The sequence below is a fragment of the Copadichromis virginalis genome, linkage group LG3 (assembly GCF_057382275.1).
Source record: "Copadichromis virginalis isolate Kocher_CV1m ecotype Utaka linkage group LG3, C_Virginalis_male_GT1.1, whole genome shotgun sequence".
Classification (NCBI taxonomy): domain Eukaryota; kingdom Metazoa; phylum Chordata; class Actinopteri; order Cichliformes; family Cichlidae; genus Copadichromis; species Copadichromis virginalis.
The window spans coordinates 39,622,136-39,634,849 of NC_140620.1; the positions used below are offsets into that span (position 1 = coordinate 39,622,136).

The 12,714-nt window shown below is 41.4% G+C and overlaps 3 protein-coding genes across 6 annotated transcripts in view; 2 read left to right on the forward strand and 1 right to left on the reverse strand.

The window, feature by feature from the left end:
• Positions 1–474: 474 nt before the first annotated feature.
• Positions 475–4,117, forward strand: LOC146714685 (prostaglandin reductase 1-like). 3 transcript variants are annotated; one of them, XM_085451053.1, is made up of 9 exons: positions 475–547; positions 702–827; positions 941–986; positions 1,111–1,170; positions 2,413–2,580; positions 2,880–3,153; positions 3,235–3,340; positions 3,685–3,803; positions 3,892–4,117. In XM_085451053.1, the coding sequence occupies exons 2-9, from the start codon at positions 722–724 to the stop codon at positions 4,000–4,002; spliced, it is 990 nt and encodes a 329-aa protein (XP_085307179.1). In that variant the 5' UTR covers positions 475–547; positions 702–721; the 3' UTR covers positions 4,003–4,117. The 3 variants fall into 3 exon arrangements, with proteins under 3 accessions (XP_085307179.1, XP_085307180.1, XP_085307178.1); XM_085451052.1 differs by lacking the exon at positions 475–547 and having other exon boundaries at positions 626–827; XM_085451054.1 differs by lacking the exons at positions 475–547; positions 1,111–1,170 and having other exon boundaries at positions 625–827.
• Positions 4,118–5,881: 1,764 nt separating this feature from the next.
• LOC146714686 (thioredoxin-like) lies at positions 5,882–10,151 on the forward strand. Its single transcript, XM_085451062.1, has 5 exons — positions 5,882–6,018; positions 7,331–7,435; positions 7,645–7,710; positions 9,496–9,561; positions 9,854–10,151. Exons 1-5 carry the CDS (start codon positions 5,995–5,997, stop codon positions 9,914–9,916), a joined length of 324 nt encoding a protein of 107 aa, XP_085307188.1. The 5' UTR covers positions 5,882–5,994; the 3' UTR covers positions 9,917–10,151.
• Positions 10,094–12,714, reverse strand: part of svep1 (sushi, von Willebrand factor type A, EGF and pentraxin domain containing 1) — a 115,438-nt gene continuing 112,817 nt past the window's right edge. For both annotated transcript variants that reach the window (XM_085451060.1, XM_085451059.1), the window contains 2 exons: positions 12,470–12,563; positions 10,094–10,445 (listed from right to left, as the gene is read on the reverse strand). In XM_085451060.1, the coding sequence (XP_085307186.1) occupies positions 10,415–10,445; positions 12,470–12,563 (125 nt within the window). In that variant the 3' untranslated portion in view covers positions 10,094–10,414. The remainder of the gene's footprint in view (positions 10,446–12,469; positions 12,564–12,714) is intronic.

Genomic DNA, 12,714 nt, shown 5'->3' on the forward strand with positions numbered 1-12,714 from the left:
ATATGCTTGTAGGAGCCATATGAGTTGTTCCTGTTTGACTAAGTGGGTTGGTTTAAATGGACTCACTGTATTGGTGCACGGGTGTGGGGCGTGTCTCATGGGTGTGGTAGATGATAAATGTGGTTGCACTCACCTGTTCACGCCACCTGATGTTGATGAGCAGAAAGGTAGGGTGAGCATGAGGCAAAACTTTCTGTTGGCCACAGCTTGAATGATTTTGATGTATTTTAACTGGAACTTAATGGTTTTTGTATATTTGTGCACTAATTGATACCATAGACCAAGTTGTAATTTGACATAGTAGTTAGTGCAGTTATTGGTGAGTTGCAGTTATTTGTTTGTGCAATCTGTGCATTTGTTTAATAGTTAATCCCAGGCACTGATTTGTATATTGGACAGTTGCATGTGGAATAAAAGGAGCAAATGGTACAGAAGTGTATTTTATGTGTTTATTGTTGCGTGTCATCTGTGTCCTCATGTTTAGCCTGCCGCGGCCATTGGTTGGTTGAGCCGCAACAATGCTGACGTGAAGTCTGGATAAATAAAGGTAGTACCACATACACAGTATTACACCGAGTAAATGTGTAATAAAAATAGTTATTCTTTAGCTTTTTCATTAAACTTGTATTTGCACAGTTCTGGATGACACAGCATTTCTGTCCTTTGAGTTTGATAACACTAAAGGAAAATCTTTTTTGCAGCTGCCATAAAGAGAAGAATCATGGTCAAAGCTAAGTCATGGGTAATGACTAAGTATTTTGATGGCTTCCCAAAGAAAAGCAACTTTGGGTTGAAGGTGGAGGAACTCCCTGAGCCCAAAGATGGAGGTAAGGCGAGTTTTTCTTCTCTTTACTTATGGCTTGAGCAGGAATGCATGCTCTTTAGTGTTTCTTAAAAATTACACACGTAGCGCTTTAAATGTGTGCGCTTCTGTTTGCAGAGGTGCTACTGGAAGCGGTGTTTCTCAGTGTTGACCCATACATGAGGTGGGAAGAGAACAGAACAACTTATTTCAGTTATTTTCATTATAATTAAGACTTCTGATAAAAATACTTTGTTGTTCTCAAAAGCTAAAACATATCCTCTATAACACATTGCTGGTCTCAACAGGTTGTTCAGCAAAATCAGCATGAAGGAGGGAGATGTGATGATTGGAAGTCAAGTAGCCAAGTACGAAACACAAATGGTAAAATGGCCTGTATTTGTATAGCGCTTAGTCCCTAAGGACCCCAAAGCACTTTACACTACATTCAGTCATCCACACATTGGTGATGGCAAGCTACATTGTAGCCACAGCCACCCTGGGGCGCACTGACAGAGGCGAGGCTGCCGGACACTGGCGCCACCGGGCCCTCTGACCACCACCAGTAGGCAACGGGTGAAGTGTCTTGCCCAAGGACACAACGACCGAGACTGTCCAAGCCGGGGCTCAAACCAGCAACCTTCCGATTACAAGGCGAACTGCCAACTCTTGCCACGATCACCCACACACTAACGGTCGGAAACTCCTTTTATCTGTTGTGATGTGATTCTGATGTGTACTGAAAAATGAAACGGCGATCATCTGCTGTTTATTACCAAAGCTATGTAGAGGCTATGTTGTAAGGCTCTACATAGATTCAGTGGAGAAGCATAGATCGGGTAAAGAGTTCAGAAAAACTCTGAGCAAAATGCTGGAAAATTGATGTGGGTGAACTGATTTGCAGTTCTACACTGATTAAAGCAGTCAGTCAAAAACAGTGGACTAACGAAAACAAAGGAACTACAACAGAGCACATTACCGAGGCTGCCATCCATCTTCAATAATATTTGCTTACAGTTTTTGATGATTGAACCTAAGGTGAATTTAGATAAGTGCTCAGATTCATTTTAGTGTGGCTGTTGAGTAAATTGCACTTTAACCTGATGACCTTCTTTAGCAACACTTGCCAAATTATTGCTTTGTACTCAATGTACCTGCCACTGGGACGAACTTCAAGACAAACGCAATAAGTCCGACTGCAGTACCTTCACAGTCCACCAGGGGTGCTTGGTCCACACTTTGGGAATCACTGCTGTGGGCCGGCTATTTCCAAAAACAAGGCTGCCCTCTATTGGCCAGGAAAAAGAATACAACATTAAGGCACTGGCTTTATTTTCAGACCTGGAATTTACATCTCTTTTTAGAGGCTATGATAGACAGACTTGACAGACATCTTATAATAAAAGATCTATAGATATTAAAAAATGTTCCTGTTACTGTCTTTTGTGTATAAACTGTTTCTTACACCCAGACAATATAAACACTATGTGTATAGAGTCATACTGTCTATACTCTAGTGTCAGTGAATCTCAGACGGTTTAGCTCAGACGGAGGTGACCACAGCTGACCAATCACTTGGTTGACAGATGCTTTTATTTTCTTTCCTTTAGAGTGATCCAGAGTAAACATCCAGGATTTCCTGTGGGAAGCCACGTTGTGAGTAACAGTGGGTGGAGAACCCACACGCTCAGTGATGGGACCGGCCTCACTCCCATCCTGCCTGAGTGGCCTAAAGATGTGTCCCTGTCTCTGGCTCTGGGTGCCATCGGGATGCCCGGGTAAGACAGATTTAAGTCACCTGCATGGATCATATGAATTTAGCATTTTAAAGTTCATTTGCTCTTAGTTCACAGCTAAAAGTGCTAATAGACAACAGAGTTAGTAATAAGCAGAAATAGCCTTTTAAGAAAAAGTAGGAATTTCCAGGTGTTTTCTCTTGCTTGTGAGCTGAAGTCATTATACATGCACTAATTAATTACCTTTAAAAAAAAAAAAAAAAAGTTTATATGAAGCCCAAAGAGTTTTAAGTCCAAAATGAAACAAAACAGCTGGATTTACTGTTTCTGTTTCTCTGCAGAGTGACGGCTGTTTATGGGATAGAAGAAGTGTTGGGACTCCAGAAAGGTGAGACCCTGCTGGTGAATGCTGCAGCTGGAGCGGTGGGCTCCGTGGTGGGACAGATCGCCAAGATCAAGGGCTGTAAGGTGGTGGGCTCGGCAGGCTCTGATGCCAAAGTGGTTTTTCTCAAAGAGCTGGGATTTGATGAGGCCTTCAACTACAAAACTGTGGGTTCCCTGGAGGAGGCTCTGAGGAAGGCTTCACCTGAAGGATACGATTGCTTCTTTGAGAACGTGAGCAGTGGTGGTGCAGTTTCAAGCTTGCATGTAATATTTAATCACTGCTGAGCTCTTCTCTCGATCTTTGATTTTTAGGTGGGAGGCCCTTCTTCTTTCATTGTCTTGCAGCAGATGAAGAACTTTGGAAGAATAGCTGTGTGTGGAAGTATCTCCACCTACAATGACAGTGAACCCCAGACAGGTGTGTTACTGCCCTAATTTACTTTTTATTTTCAAAACTCTTGAAGGTTTTCTGACTTTACCTTCAGACAGGATCTGCACCACAGCACAAGGAATATACATTTAAAGTAGTACTGCAAGAGGAAATCCTTCAAGTTTTAACAACCTTTCCATATTAGTGAAATTCAGTCAACACACTCACAGCAATGTCTCAGGTATTAATGCCTTTTTCCACTAGAGGGAGCTGCTGCACTGCTGAAGATCCCTAATAGCTGTGGCGCCACAAGACAGTCAAAGACATAAATTGTTGTTTCCTTGGAGTTTATGTTAAAGTCATATTTTTATTTTGAACTATCTTTCTTTTAGGGCTGTACCCCTATGTCATTATGATCATCAAGGAACTGAAGATGGAGGGCTTCTTGATAACCAGGTGGCAGCACAAGCACCCTGAAACCCTTAGGAGACTCTTGGCATGGGTGAAAGAGGTTAGTTATTTAGTTTTTATGATGCTGGATGATTTCCTTTAAGTAAACATATACACTTATTTCTGATCCGTTTAATGTGTGTGCACAGGGCAAACTGCAGTGTCGGGAGCACGTCACAAAAGGCTTTGAAAACATGCCGGCTGCTTTTATGGGGATGATGCGGGGAGAAAACATCGGCAAGGCCGTCGTCGCAGTCTGAGGAGAAACAAGAGTTCAATGCAAGAGAGCCAGCATTACTAATAACTGATATAATTTTAAACAACCTTACATATGAATGACAGATTTAGTAATAAATTGTTATATTCACAATAAGCCACTGTGGCTTAGTCTGTTTTATAGCGATTGACTGAGACTGATAACAACAAATGATAAATGCACCCTGAAACACCAGCAGTGGTTGTTTAACTTGTTAGGTTTTGGTGATTTGCACAGTGCTGCCATCCTCATCGTCCAGGAGAAAGTGCGTCGCAGAGGGCAGTTTCACTGATGAAGAGAGAAAGAGTTGATGGCTCTGTGCACAGGATTCTTATTCTGTCACGTAAGCAAATCCCAGGGTAAGACGTGGAGCTCTGTAGCTGCTGCATTCATTCATCATTCCATGTGCTCATGTTTTAGACTGCAATTACTCCTGTTTGATCAGGAAACAGGCTGTATTTTTAGATGGCCATTAGAATTTCATAAGGTTGTGTTGAGGGTGAGCTCCATGGTTACACATGCTGCTGTAAATCTGTTATAGTCATTTATAGTACCAGGACTCTGTGCACCTACAGGGCTAAGAGTTTTCTATGCATCTGGGGGTCCTAGGCCTATATAGGCAACTGCCAAAACACTAATGAGTAATGGCACTCTGAAGAGAAGCAGTACTTTACAGTACCATACACCAGTCACAGAAATTATACAGATGTGATAAAACACATTAAATTAATACACAAAACTGTTAGCACCACCAAATATTTTCTGAATATAGAGAAATTTTGATGCAAAATAAACCATGTTATTTGCCTCACATCCTGATATTATCATCATTACAGGTTAATGTATTTATTCAGACTGTTAGTGTGTGCGTGTCTCAAGTAAATGGTAAGTTATAGGAAGTCTCGCAAGAAGTTACTTTGTGGAGCTGAAAGCTCCTCACCTGTGAGGTCATCTGGAAAGAGTTTAATGGGAAATCACCGAGGAATGCAAATGTTTATATTTCCATACCAAAGTGCATAAGACTCACTGTTGCTACTTAACATTTGGTGCCTGGATTGAGGGAAAAAATAGAAATGTAAATGTAGTTGTAAAGCCAACGTGCTTTTGCTCTGCCTTTCTGCACGCACATATATAAATAACACTCATAGGTCAGCTCGATACATCCAGGGAAAAAACCCCCCAACTCTATTGTTGTGACGTGGTGACGTAATGACGAAAGATCATGTACGGGGCGTTACCTCCCGGCAGTGAATTTGAGCTACGCATACTCACTCACTTACGGTAAAGCTGGAATTTGTCAAGTCATCCTGACTTTCTTTGGTCAACCTTCGTTATTACAGTGAAACCGCAAAATTCAAGTACTACAAATATTTAAACATATAACAGTTACCAAGCTCTATAAATAAATCTAATAATGCTTGTATAAATCACATATAATAAAAAAAATCCTATATTAAATTTAAAACTTTTTTTTAGAAGTAGCCTATCAATAATTGTCTAAATACAAACATACAAAACTGTAAACACGACGTTTTTGTTGTGTATACGGTCTGATTCATCTTTTAGAAAAAAGGAAGAAACAACATTTGTGACACATGTAAAGAAGATAAATGTCGAATGGCGGCTCTCTCACACCCTTTTAGGTAAAACCGTTCCTTTCAAAATAAACGTATTCATTGGGGGGAAAGCGGTTTGAATACTCGATACGACACAAAAACAAACTATATATTAAGATAAATTCTGTGACGAATTAAATGATATTTTAAGGCGTTTTACAGACACGGCAAAGCCAACGCTTTAGTCGCTCAAACCTTGACCGAAACCTTGATTGGCTCTTATTTTGTAAATCACTGTACAGTGACTTCCGTTTGACCGGCCTTTTGACGGCTAACTGTACGCGCCTGTCATTAAAAGCGCGGCGTGTCTGCTTAAAATAGGGCATTCGGAAACTTGGTAGCTAGTTGTGTTCTCTGAGGCTTGTTCATCGGACGTTAGTATGGTTCGCGAAGTGAAAAACCTGGTAAGTTTGTTTACGCTGCTTTCTGCACTTTCTTTCCCTTTTTGAAATGCTGTTTTTACTGTCTTTTCACGCTCCGTGCTGTTTTTGCCGGAGCCGCGCGCATGTTTCCCTCTCGTGATTCATTCTCCATGTTAGCTGAGCCCATCTTGTGGAATTTTGTGGCGTTATCTTACAAAGTTAAGCATCGTTTTGGATTAAACCACTCTGTGTGTGTGACACATCTAGAGTAAGCGTGTATAGTTGCTTCTCTGATCGCTAGAATAACTGTAAATGGATGCAGCTAACCTTCACTATGAGTCTGCCGCACCCTTCCATCTTGTAGCGAGACGCGCACTCAGCGCTAGCAAAACTAGGGGAAAGTAAACTAAACTGTCGGCCACCTGAGTCGATTCTGACTTAAACCACGCTGCTCTAGCGTGAACTACGCCGCATTGATGGGTAGATAGTCCGGGGATAAGATGCTAAGGGCTGCTAGCACACGTAACAGCTCGGAGCTATCAAAGTGCTGGACAGCAGGCCACGCGTGTTCCCTGGGTGCTGCAGGATGGGTAGGTGTGGACGGCTGTTTGCTTTTCTCTCAGCCAGGACATTGCACTTTAGTGTTTATAGCCGCTGTTGGTGCCATGATTGCTTCGGAAGTGAACGGAGAGCGAGTTGTAAAGTATCAGGACAAGTGTTTTTATGGCTTCAAATCACGAATGCATCATGGGTTTTTATTTTTTTTTATTTTTTTCATGGTGAAAACGCCATAAATAAACTCTGAAGCTTACAGAGAAATGTGAGGAAGCCTCGGGAAACAGCACTGCTATACTGGTTGATAAAGAGTTGGAAAGTGAAGCATGAGAGACGAGAATCCCCACTTTTTATTTAACACTCTACCTTTGTATTTTATACAGTCGTCAGGGTTTCATTTGCCGCGGCATAAAATATATTCAAGTGTATGGAATAACAGGAAATTCATTTCTGTAATGATCAGTCTTGCACGCAAAGGCACTAAACAAAAGGCCAAAAAAAAACCTGATGTGTATCATTTGCTTCTGGTTTAAACCCTCAAGTAATGTGGTCATGTTTCAGCATACTGAAGTCTAAATTTACCAAACTGAAAGTGTTGTGCTGAAATCTGGATCCCGTGTGTTAAAACGGCATCAGGCAGTGTTCACGAGGGAAGCGGACAGCAACGCTTACACAAAACTGCATTTTTATTTATTTTTTAACATCTGAAATGTAGCTTTTTAGCTGTCGTAGTCTGGTAAATTATACTTGTGACATGTTTAAAAGCATGTATGGTTTTTGTTTCTTCTTTCTTCTCTAGGAAGAGTTCCAGAGCATCCTGAAGGAAGCTGGAGACAAGCTGGTGGTGGTGGACTTCACAGCCACATGGTGCGGCCCCTGCAAACAGATTGCCCCACTGTTTGCTGTAAGTGGTGTGAACACAAATGCAAACCCTTGGTTGCTTCTTAAACACTTGTATTTGTGCGAAGCAGGAAAATGTATTTCACTTGGAAGACTCCATGGCAATTAAGTGGAAACAGAAGACTTGGATTGTTAGAAATTTCTCTATTTAACCTGCACCAGTTACATTCTGTACATGCATTTTGGTCAACTCACTGATTTCCTGTATTGCAGCAAATGGCGGCTGATGACGATAACAAGAACGTGATTTTCCTGAAGGTGGACGTCGATGAGGCAGAGGTAAGCCTGAGTTGGACTCTTTGTTTTTTTTTTTTTTTTTTTTAAATAATAATTTAATGAACTTTTCCACTTTCACATCAAACCCAAGACATATTTGAGCCTATGCCAGGAATCTGTGGTGACATAATCTTAGTGGGAGAGTTATGAAGCACCTTGTTTGTACAGGTTTGTAGTTTTGACCTGGTGTGAGTCATTGTGAGCCATATACACAATCCCTTCACCAGGAACCACAGCTGGCTCGTGTAACAACAAACCACGGTGCACAGGTTTTTGTAACCACAGCAACCTTTGCTTGATAATTGTTATAAACAGTAACTGCGCTGTTATGGAGGGATTGCAGCTTCTGGTAGGGTGGTGTATTGCAGCCACATGCGGTAACCCTCTGACACGCATGCTGACTCGAGGCCTGCGTTTACACATGCAGGGTGTTCCAGCCTCTGGCCAGACTCCATGTAGTGTCTGATCTGTGAAGCTGTAAACATGAGCCTTTGATGCCACGTCGGACCTGTTAAGCTGGAAAACATTATTTTATTTTTTTTGGCTAGTTTTAAATGAGGTCCCAGTTTTATTTTTCTACTCCTGGCTCTGTAATGTTAAAGCGGGTATCCAAAGCAAGCACCATTTACTTTCCAATGAAACCTTCTGTTTGCAAATCAGAAGAAAGCTGACTTGAACAGAGCTAAATTAGTTTGAGACAGTTGGGCAATCTGAGGCGCTACAACAAAGCTTAAAGAAAAAAAATCATGCTAAGCTAGTCTGGTTCTCCAACAATAAAAATATGGAGATGGAAATAACTGTCAATCTTCAATAAACTTCTCATTGTTAATTAATCTGACCTCTAAAATGTTTGGAAAGTCAGCAGATACACTGGAGCCCCTTTTCCATTAGTACCTACTCTGCACGGTTCACCACGGTTTTCACAAGGTCGCTTTTTTAGTACCTTCTTGCTCAGGGTTCCAAGCGATCCTAGCATGACGTCGTCACACTGCATGTCACCGATTGGCTGGTCAGTAGTATTGGCTGGTGAGTCATGAGAGCGTCTCATTCACGAAAATTAAAACCACTATTTTTGAAACCCGGCAACAAGGGAAATGGCTACAAAAATAACGCTGTGATCCCCGAGTCTGACGAAAAGCAACAGACCGAGCAGCAGGTATATTCTTGCTTCGATGGCTGCCTTTTTTGTAGCGTTCATGTCGCATATTAATTATGTCGTGGGATGCTCTGATGCGTTGCTATGATGATGACAACGCACTTTAGGTAGTGCCACGAACGCCAATTGATCAGAGTCGAATGGAAACGGGGCTTAGAAGTACTGATGACCTTTTTAAAACGGAAGTAATTGAAATGGATTCAATTTAAATTTCAGTGAAGCTGTAAATACTTTGGCTCTTGAGAAATGTTGTCACCTGCGTGTGACTTTGTTTTCATGTTGCCAGATCATTAACCAGCATAGGTTTCTAGGTCCGTAAAACGAGTCACTGCCTGCTGGAACAAATCCAAGCGTACTCGGGTGACCGTCCATCAATGGCTGCTTGTTTTTGTACAGACCGCAGTCATAAACAAACCTTGCCGTTTGTTGTAGTTTAAGTCTGTAAAAGTCAAATTAAGAGTAATTTTTTTTCCAGAGGTGAAACGGGCAAAGCAGAGGTCCGATGCAGGCAGGCTGAGTCTCGGGCACTCTGTAATGAATTTGTTTTCATGTTTTGGCCTGAACTGCCCACATGTGGGGAGACATTAATATTTATGACAGTCGGTTCATCTGATGTTTTTGCTTTCTTTCAGGATGTGAGCTCATCTTGTGGAATCAGCTGCATGCCCACCTTCCACTTTTACAAGAATAACCAGAAGGTAAGTTGGAGTGTTTTTAAGTGTTTCTTTTTGGCTAATTCACAGACCAGCTCAGAAAAACCGCTTTAATTTGTGCTGAAATCACTCTCTCCTCTTTGTTTTTGGAACTGTTAGTACAAACGCTTACATTTAAATCTGCTAAAAGCTAGTTGCTAAATCAGCTGGCTGGAGATTGTTTAATATTACTTGATGGTCTTCCTCTTTTTGCCAATGAATTCTAAGATTGCTCAGTAAATGGAAAAATGTGAATGTTTAATGATTTTTATTTATTTTTTTAACCCTCTTCTTTCAGGTACACGAGTTCTCTGGTGCCAACGTAAATACGCTAAAGGAAAAAGTAGTAGAGCTGAGATAAGAAGTCCAGTTGACACACCCATGTTGTAAAAGGAGGAGGAAAAATGCCTCACAGTAGAAGCTGTTACCCTCTGTACATTCCTCATATCTATGAAGTCTATCCCAAACAGGCAATAAAATATCCACACATCCCATAATAGTTTAGTGTGTCTGTGTTAACAACAGGATGAAATACTCCTTTGTATGTCAATGTGCTCGACAAGGTGGTTTTAATAAATGAACTGCAATTAACTCAACAGGCTTTGATGGTATTTTATGCTTTAATAAAAATGTGAGAATAGTTTACACATATACAATGGACCATCACAGCAATAGTTTGTACACATCGTACAAGTATATAGCAGCATATGTTTAATACTGTTGAGTCTCTATATGAAAAAATACAGCTTTATCTTACAAAATCGTTCTTGCTTTGCGGAGAGATGAGTGAATCGTTTACGAGTGTTGGTTGACTATACAAGGATTCCCTTCATAACGTGATTCACACAGAGCCGAAACTTTAGAAATGATAAGGTCCTGGCTTCCTCTTCCTGCAAAAGGAAGAAACTGTCATTAGCTGTGGAAACGCATCGTAACTCTGTGAACAAAGGTCTGGATGCACTCAGTGGGGATAAATTAATTATATGAATTTTTAATGGGGGCATTATGCTTTGGGCTCGCAGTAAATCTTTGTGTTGCACTACACCCATCCATTCATATAACAGTTTATTGGCACCAACCAACAGATACAACTGGCCACATACAGCCCACTTTGATCTTAAGTGGGCCTTACCAGTGAAATTTTCCCATCAGTGAAAATAAGTTTAACTACACATTTTATCCCTGAGATATCCCAACATATATTAAAGTGCAGTTTCCACAGGATACAATAATGCTGCTGTATTAACTGAGAGCATGGCAGCATGGCTGGGCTTAAATCGGAAGAAATTAATGTAAAAAGTATGGAGCTCGTTGATTGGACACAAAGTTTGTGGGAAAACAGGAACTTTTCTGTCATTTATCTGTTACCTCACTGCTTTTGTACAGTATCAGTGGCCATCGATGATCTATCAGCAGGAAAAACTGAAACTTACGGCCAGAAATCCATACTATGAAGCATTGCAGGTTTACCCTCATGGATTAGAACAACATCCACATTTCCACACTTCTAGCTCTTTCTTTGTGCTTTCTGTTTAGCATGTGACTAAACGACTGCTTAACTCTGACTGTAAATGAGTCACTGGAGCTCTGGTGGACTTCCAGGAGGTTACAGCAGACTATCCATGGCTGATATTCTGGGGAATCTAATTCAGAAGTCAGTGAATCATAGGAAAAACTAAGCTATCCCGTTGCGCACAAATCAAATGTAACTTTTGCAAGTTTAAGGACACTTTTTTGTTTCTAAAAAGGAGATCTGCTTGTAATATTCTGCCAGCAGTAGCAGTCACTCAGCTGTTAAGAGCTGACTGGCTCCTGTTAGTGGATGATTTGTGAGAAGCCTCAAGACTTCTCCTATTTGGTCACCTGTTGGTTTCACTTTCTGATCAACCACAGTTTGAAAGGTTTGAACACACATCCTCCAACTTGAAAGATTTCAAATACCAAGTACATGTTGAAATGTAACCAAGTGGGTTTAAGTTGCCAAAGATGTCATTTTACATGCAAGTAGCTTTTTCACTTGTCTTATGATCAGACATGCAAAGTTATGAACTAAATAACTGAGGTTGTCTGAAGTTCCTGGGTCCAACCGGCCTGCTGTAAAAAAGGATGTTTTATTCTCGCCCCTCAGAGGATGAATAACAATATCTTAGTGGTCCTCAGACTTTTGCTCTAGCACCACCGTCAGGCTGAAATCAGGTCAGTTCTACTGCTTGATGGCGACAAAGCTATTCCTATCATCTGTGCAGAGCTTCTAGCACGACTGTAAACCTTTAGCACAGGAAACACACTTATTAGAGTGCAAAATGAGCATGGTGCTGGAAATATTCCTCAGAAATTTTGGTCCATATTGACATGAGAGCATCACACAGTTGCTGAAGATTTGTCAGCTGCTCATCCATTCACTGGACTGGAGACGGTAAAGGTGATTTGACTACAGTGAACTCGTTGTTTTCAAGAAAGCAGTTTGAGATGATCTGAGCTTTGTGATGTGGTGCGTTATCCTGCTGCAAACATCCATCAGAGGATGGGTACACTGTGGTCATACACAGGTGGACATGGTCAGCAACAATACTCAGCCAGGCTGTGTTTAAAGCAGCTGGTACTCAGCGGCTCAAAGTGTGCCAAGAAAATAGCCTGAAGTGCTGCTGTAGCCCGTCTGCTTCAACCTTCGACGTGCTGTGCTATCAGAGATGCTCCTCTGTGTACTTTGGTTGTAATGAGTGGTTATTTGAACGACTATTGCTTCCTATCACCTCAAAGCAGTCTGGACTTTGTACCCAGACATCAACAAGGCATTTTCACTCAGAGAACTGCTGCTCACCGGATATTTTCTCTTTTTTTGGTCTTTTATCCTGTCTGGAAGTTTGATAATGTCTAATATGTCACGAGTGTGTGGGTGTGTGTGTCTAACCACCTGGAGCAGTTGTGTCCGATCCAACCTGAAGGGCAGCTACACCTGTTCGGCCTGATGCATCTGCCTCCGTTCTGGCAAGCTGACGTACACACAGCTGTGGTCACGCAGAAAGACAAGAGACAGAAATCGTCAGTACGGTGTCTGATGAGGAAACCCAACAGATAATTGTTGGAGGAAATGTATCTTTTATAACCATGAAGTCAGCTCGCACTATAAACATTAACACTGCTGTGACAGCTCACTCT

Coding starts and splice junctions, on each gene's coding strand:
- LOC146714685 (XM_085451053.1), top strand. CDS start 722: ATGGTCAAAGCTAAGTCATGGGTAATGACTAAGTATTTTGATGGCTTC. Junction 987..1,110: donor AGTGTTGACCCATACATGAG/GTGGGAAGAGAA, acceptor TGGTCTCAACAG/GTTGTTCAGCAAAATCAGCA. Junction 3,804..3,891: donor TCTTGGCATGGGTGAAAGAG/GTTAGTTATTTA, acceptor GTGTGTGCACAG/GGCAAACTGCAGTGTCGGGA.
- LOC146714686 (XM_085451062.1), top strand. CDS start 5,995: ATGGTTCGCGAAGTGAAAAACCTG. Junction 7,436..7,644: donor AGATTGCCCCACTGTTTGCT/GTAAGTGGTGTG, acceptor CCTGTATTGCAG/CAAATGGCGGCTGATGACGA. Junction 9,562..9,853: donor TTTACAAGAATAACCAGAAG/GTAAGTTGGAGT, acceptor CTCTTCTTTCAG/GTACACGAGTTCTCTGGTGC.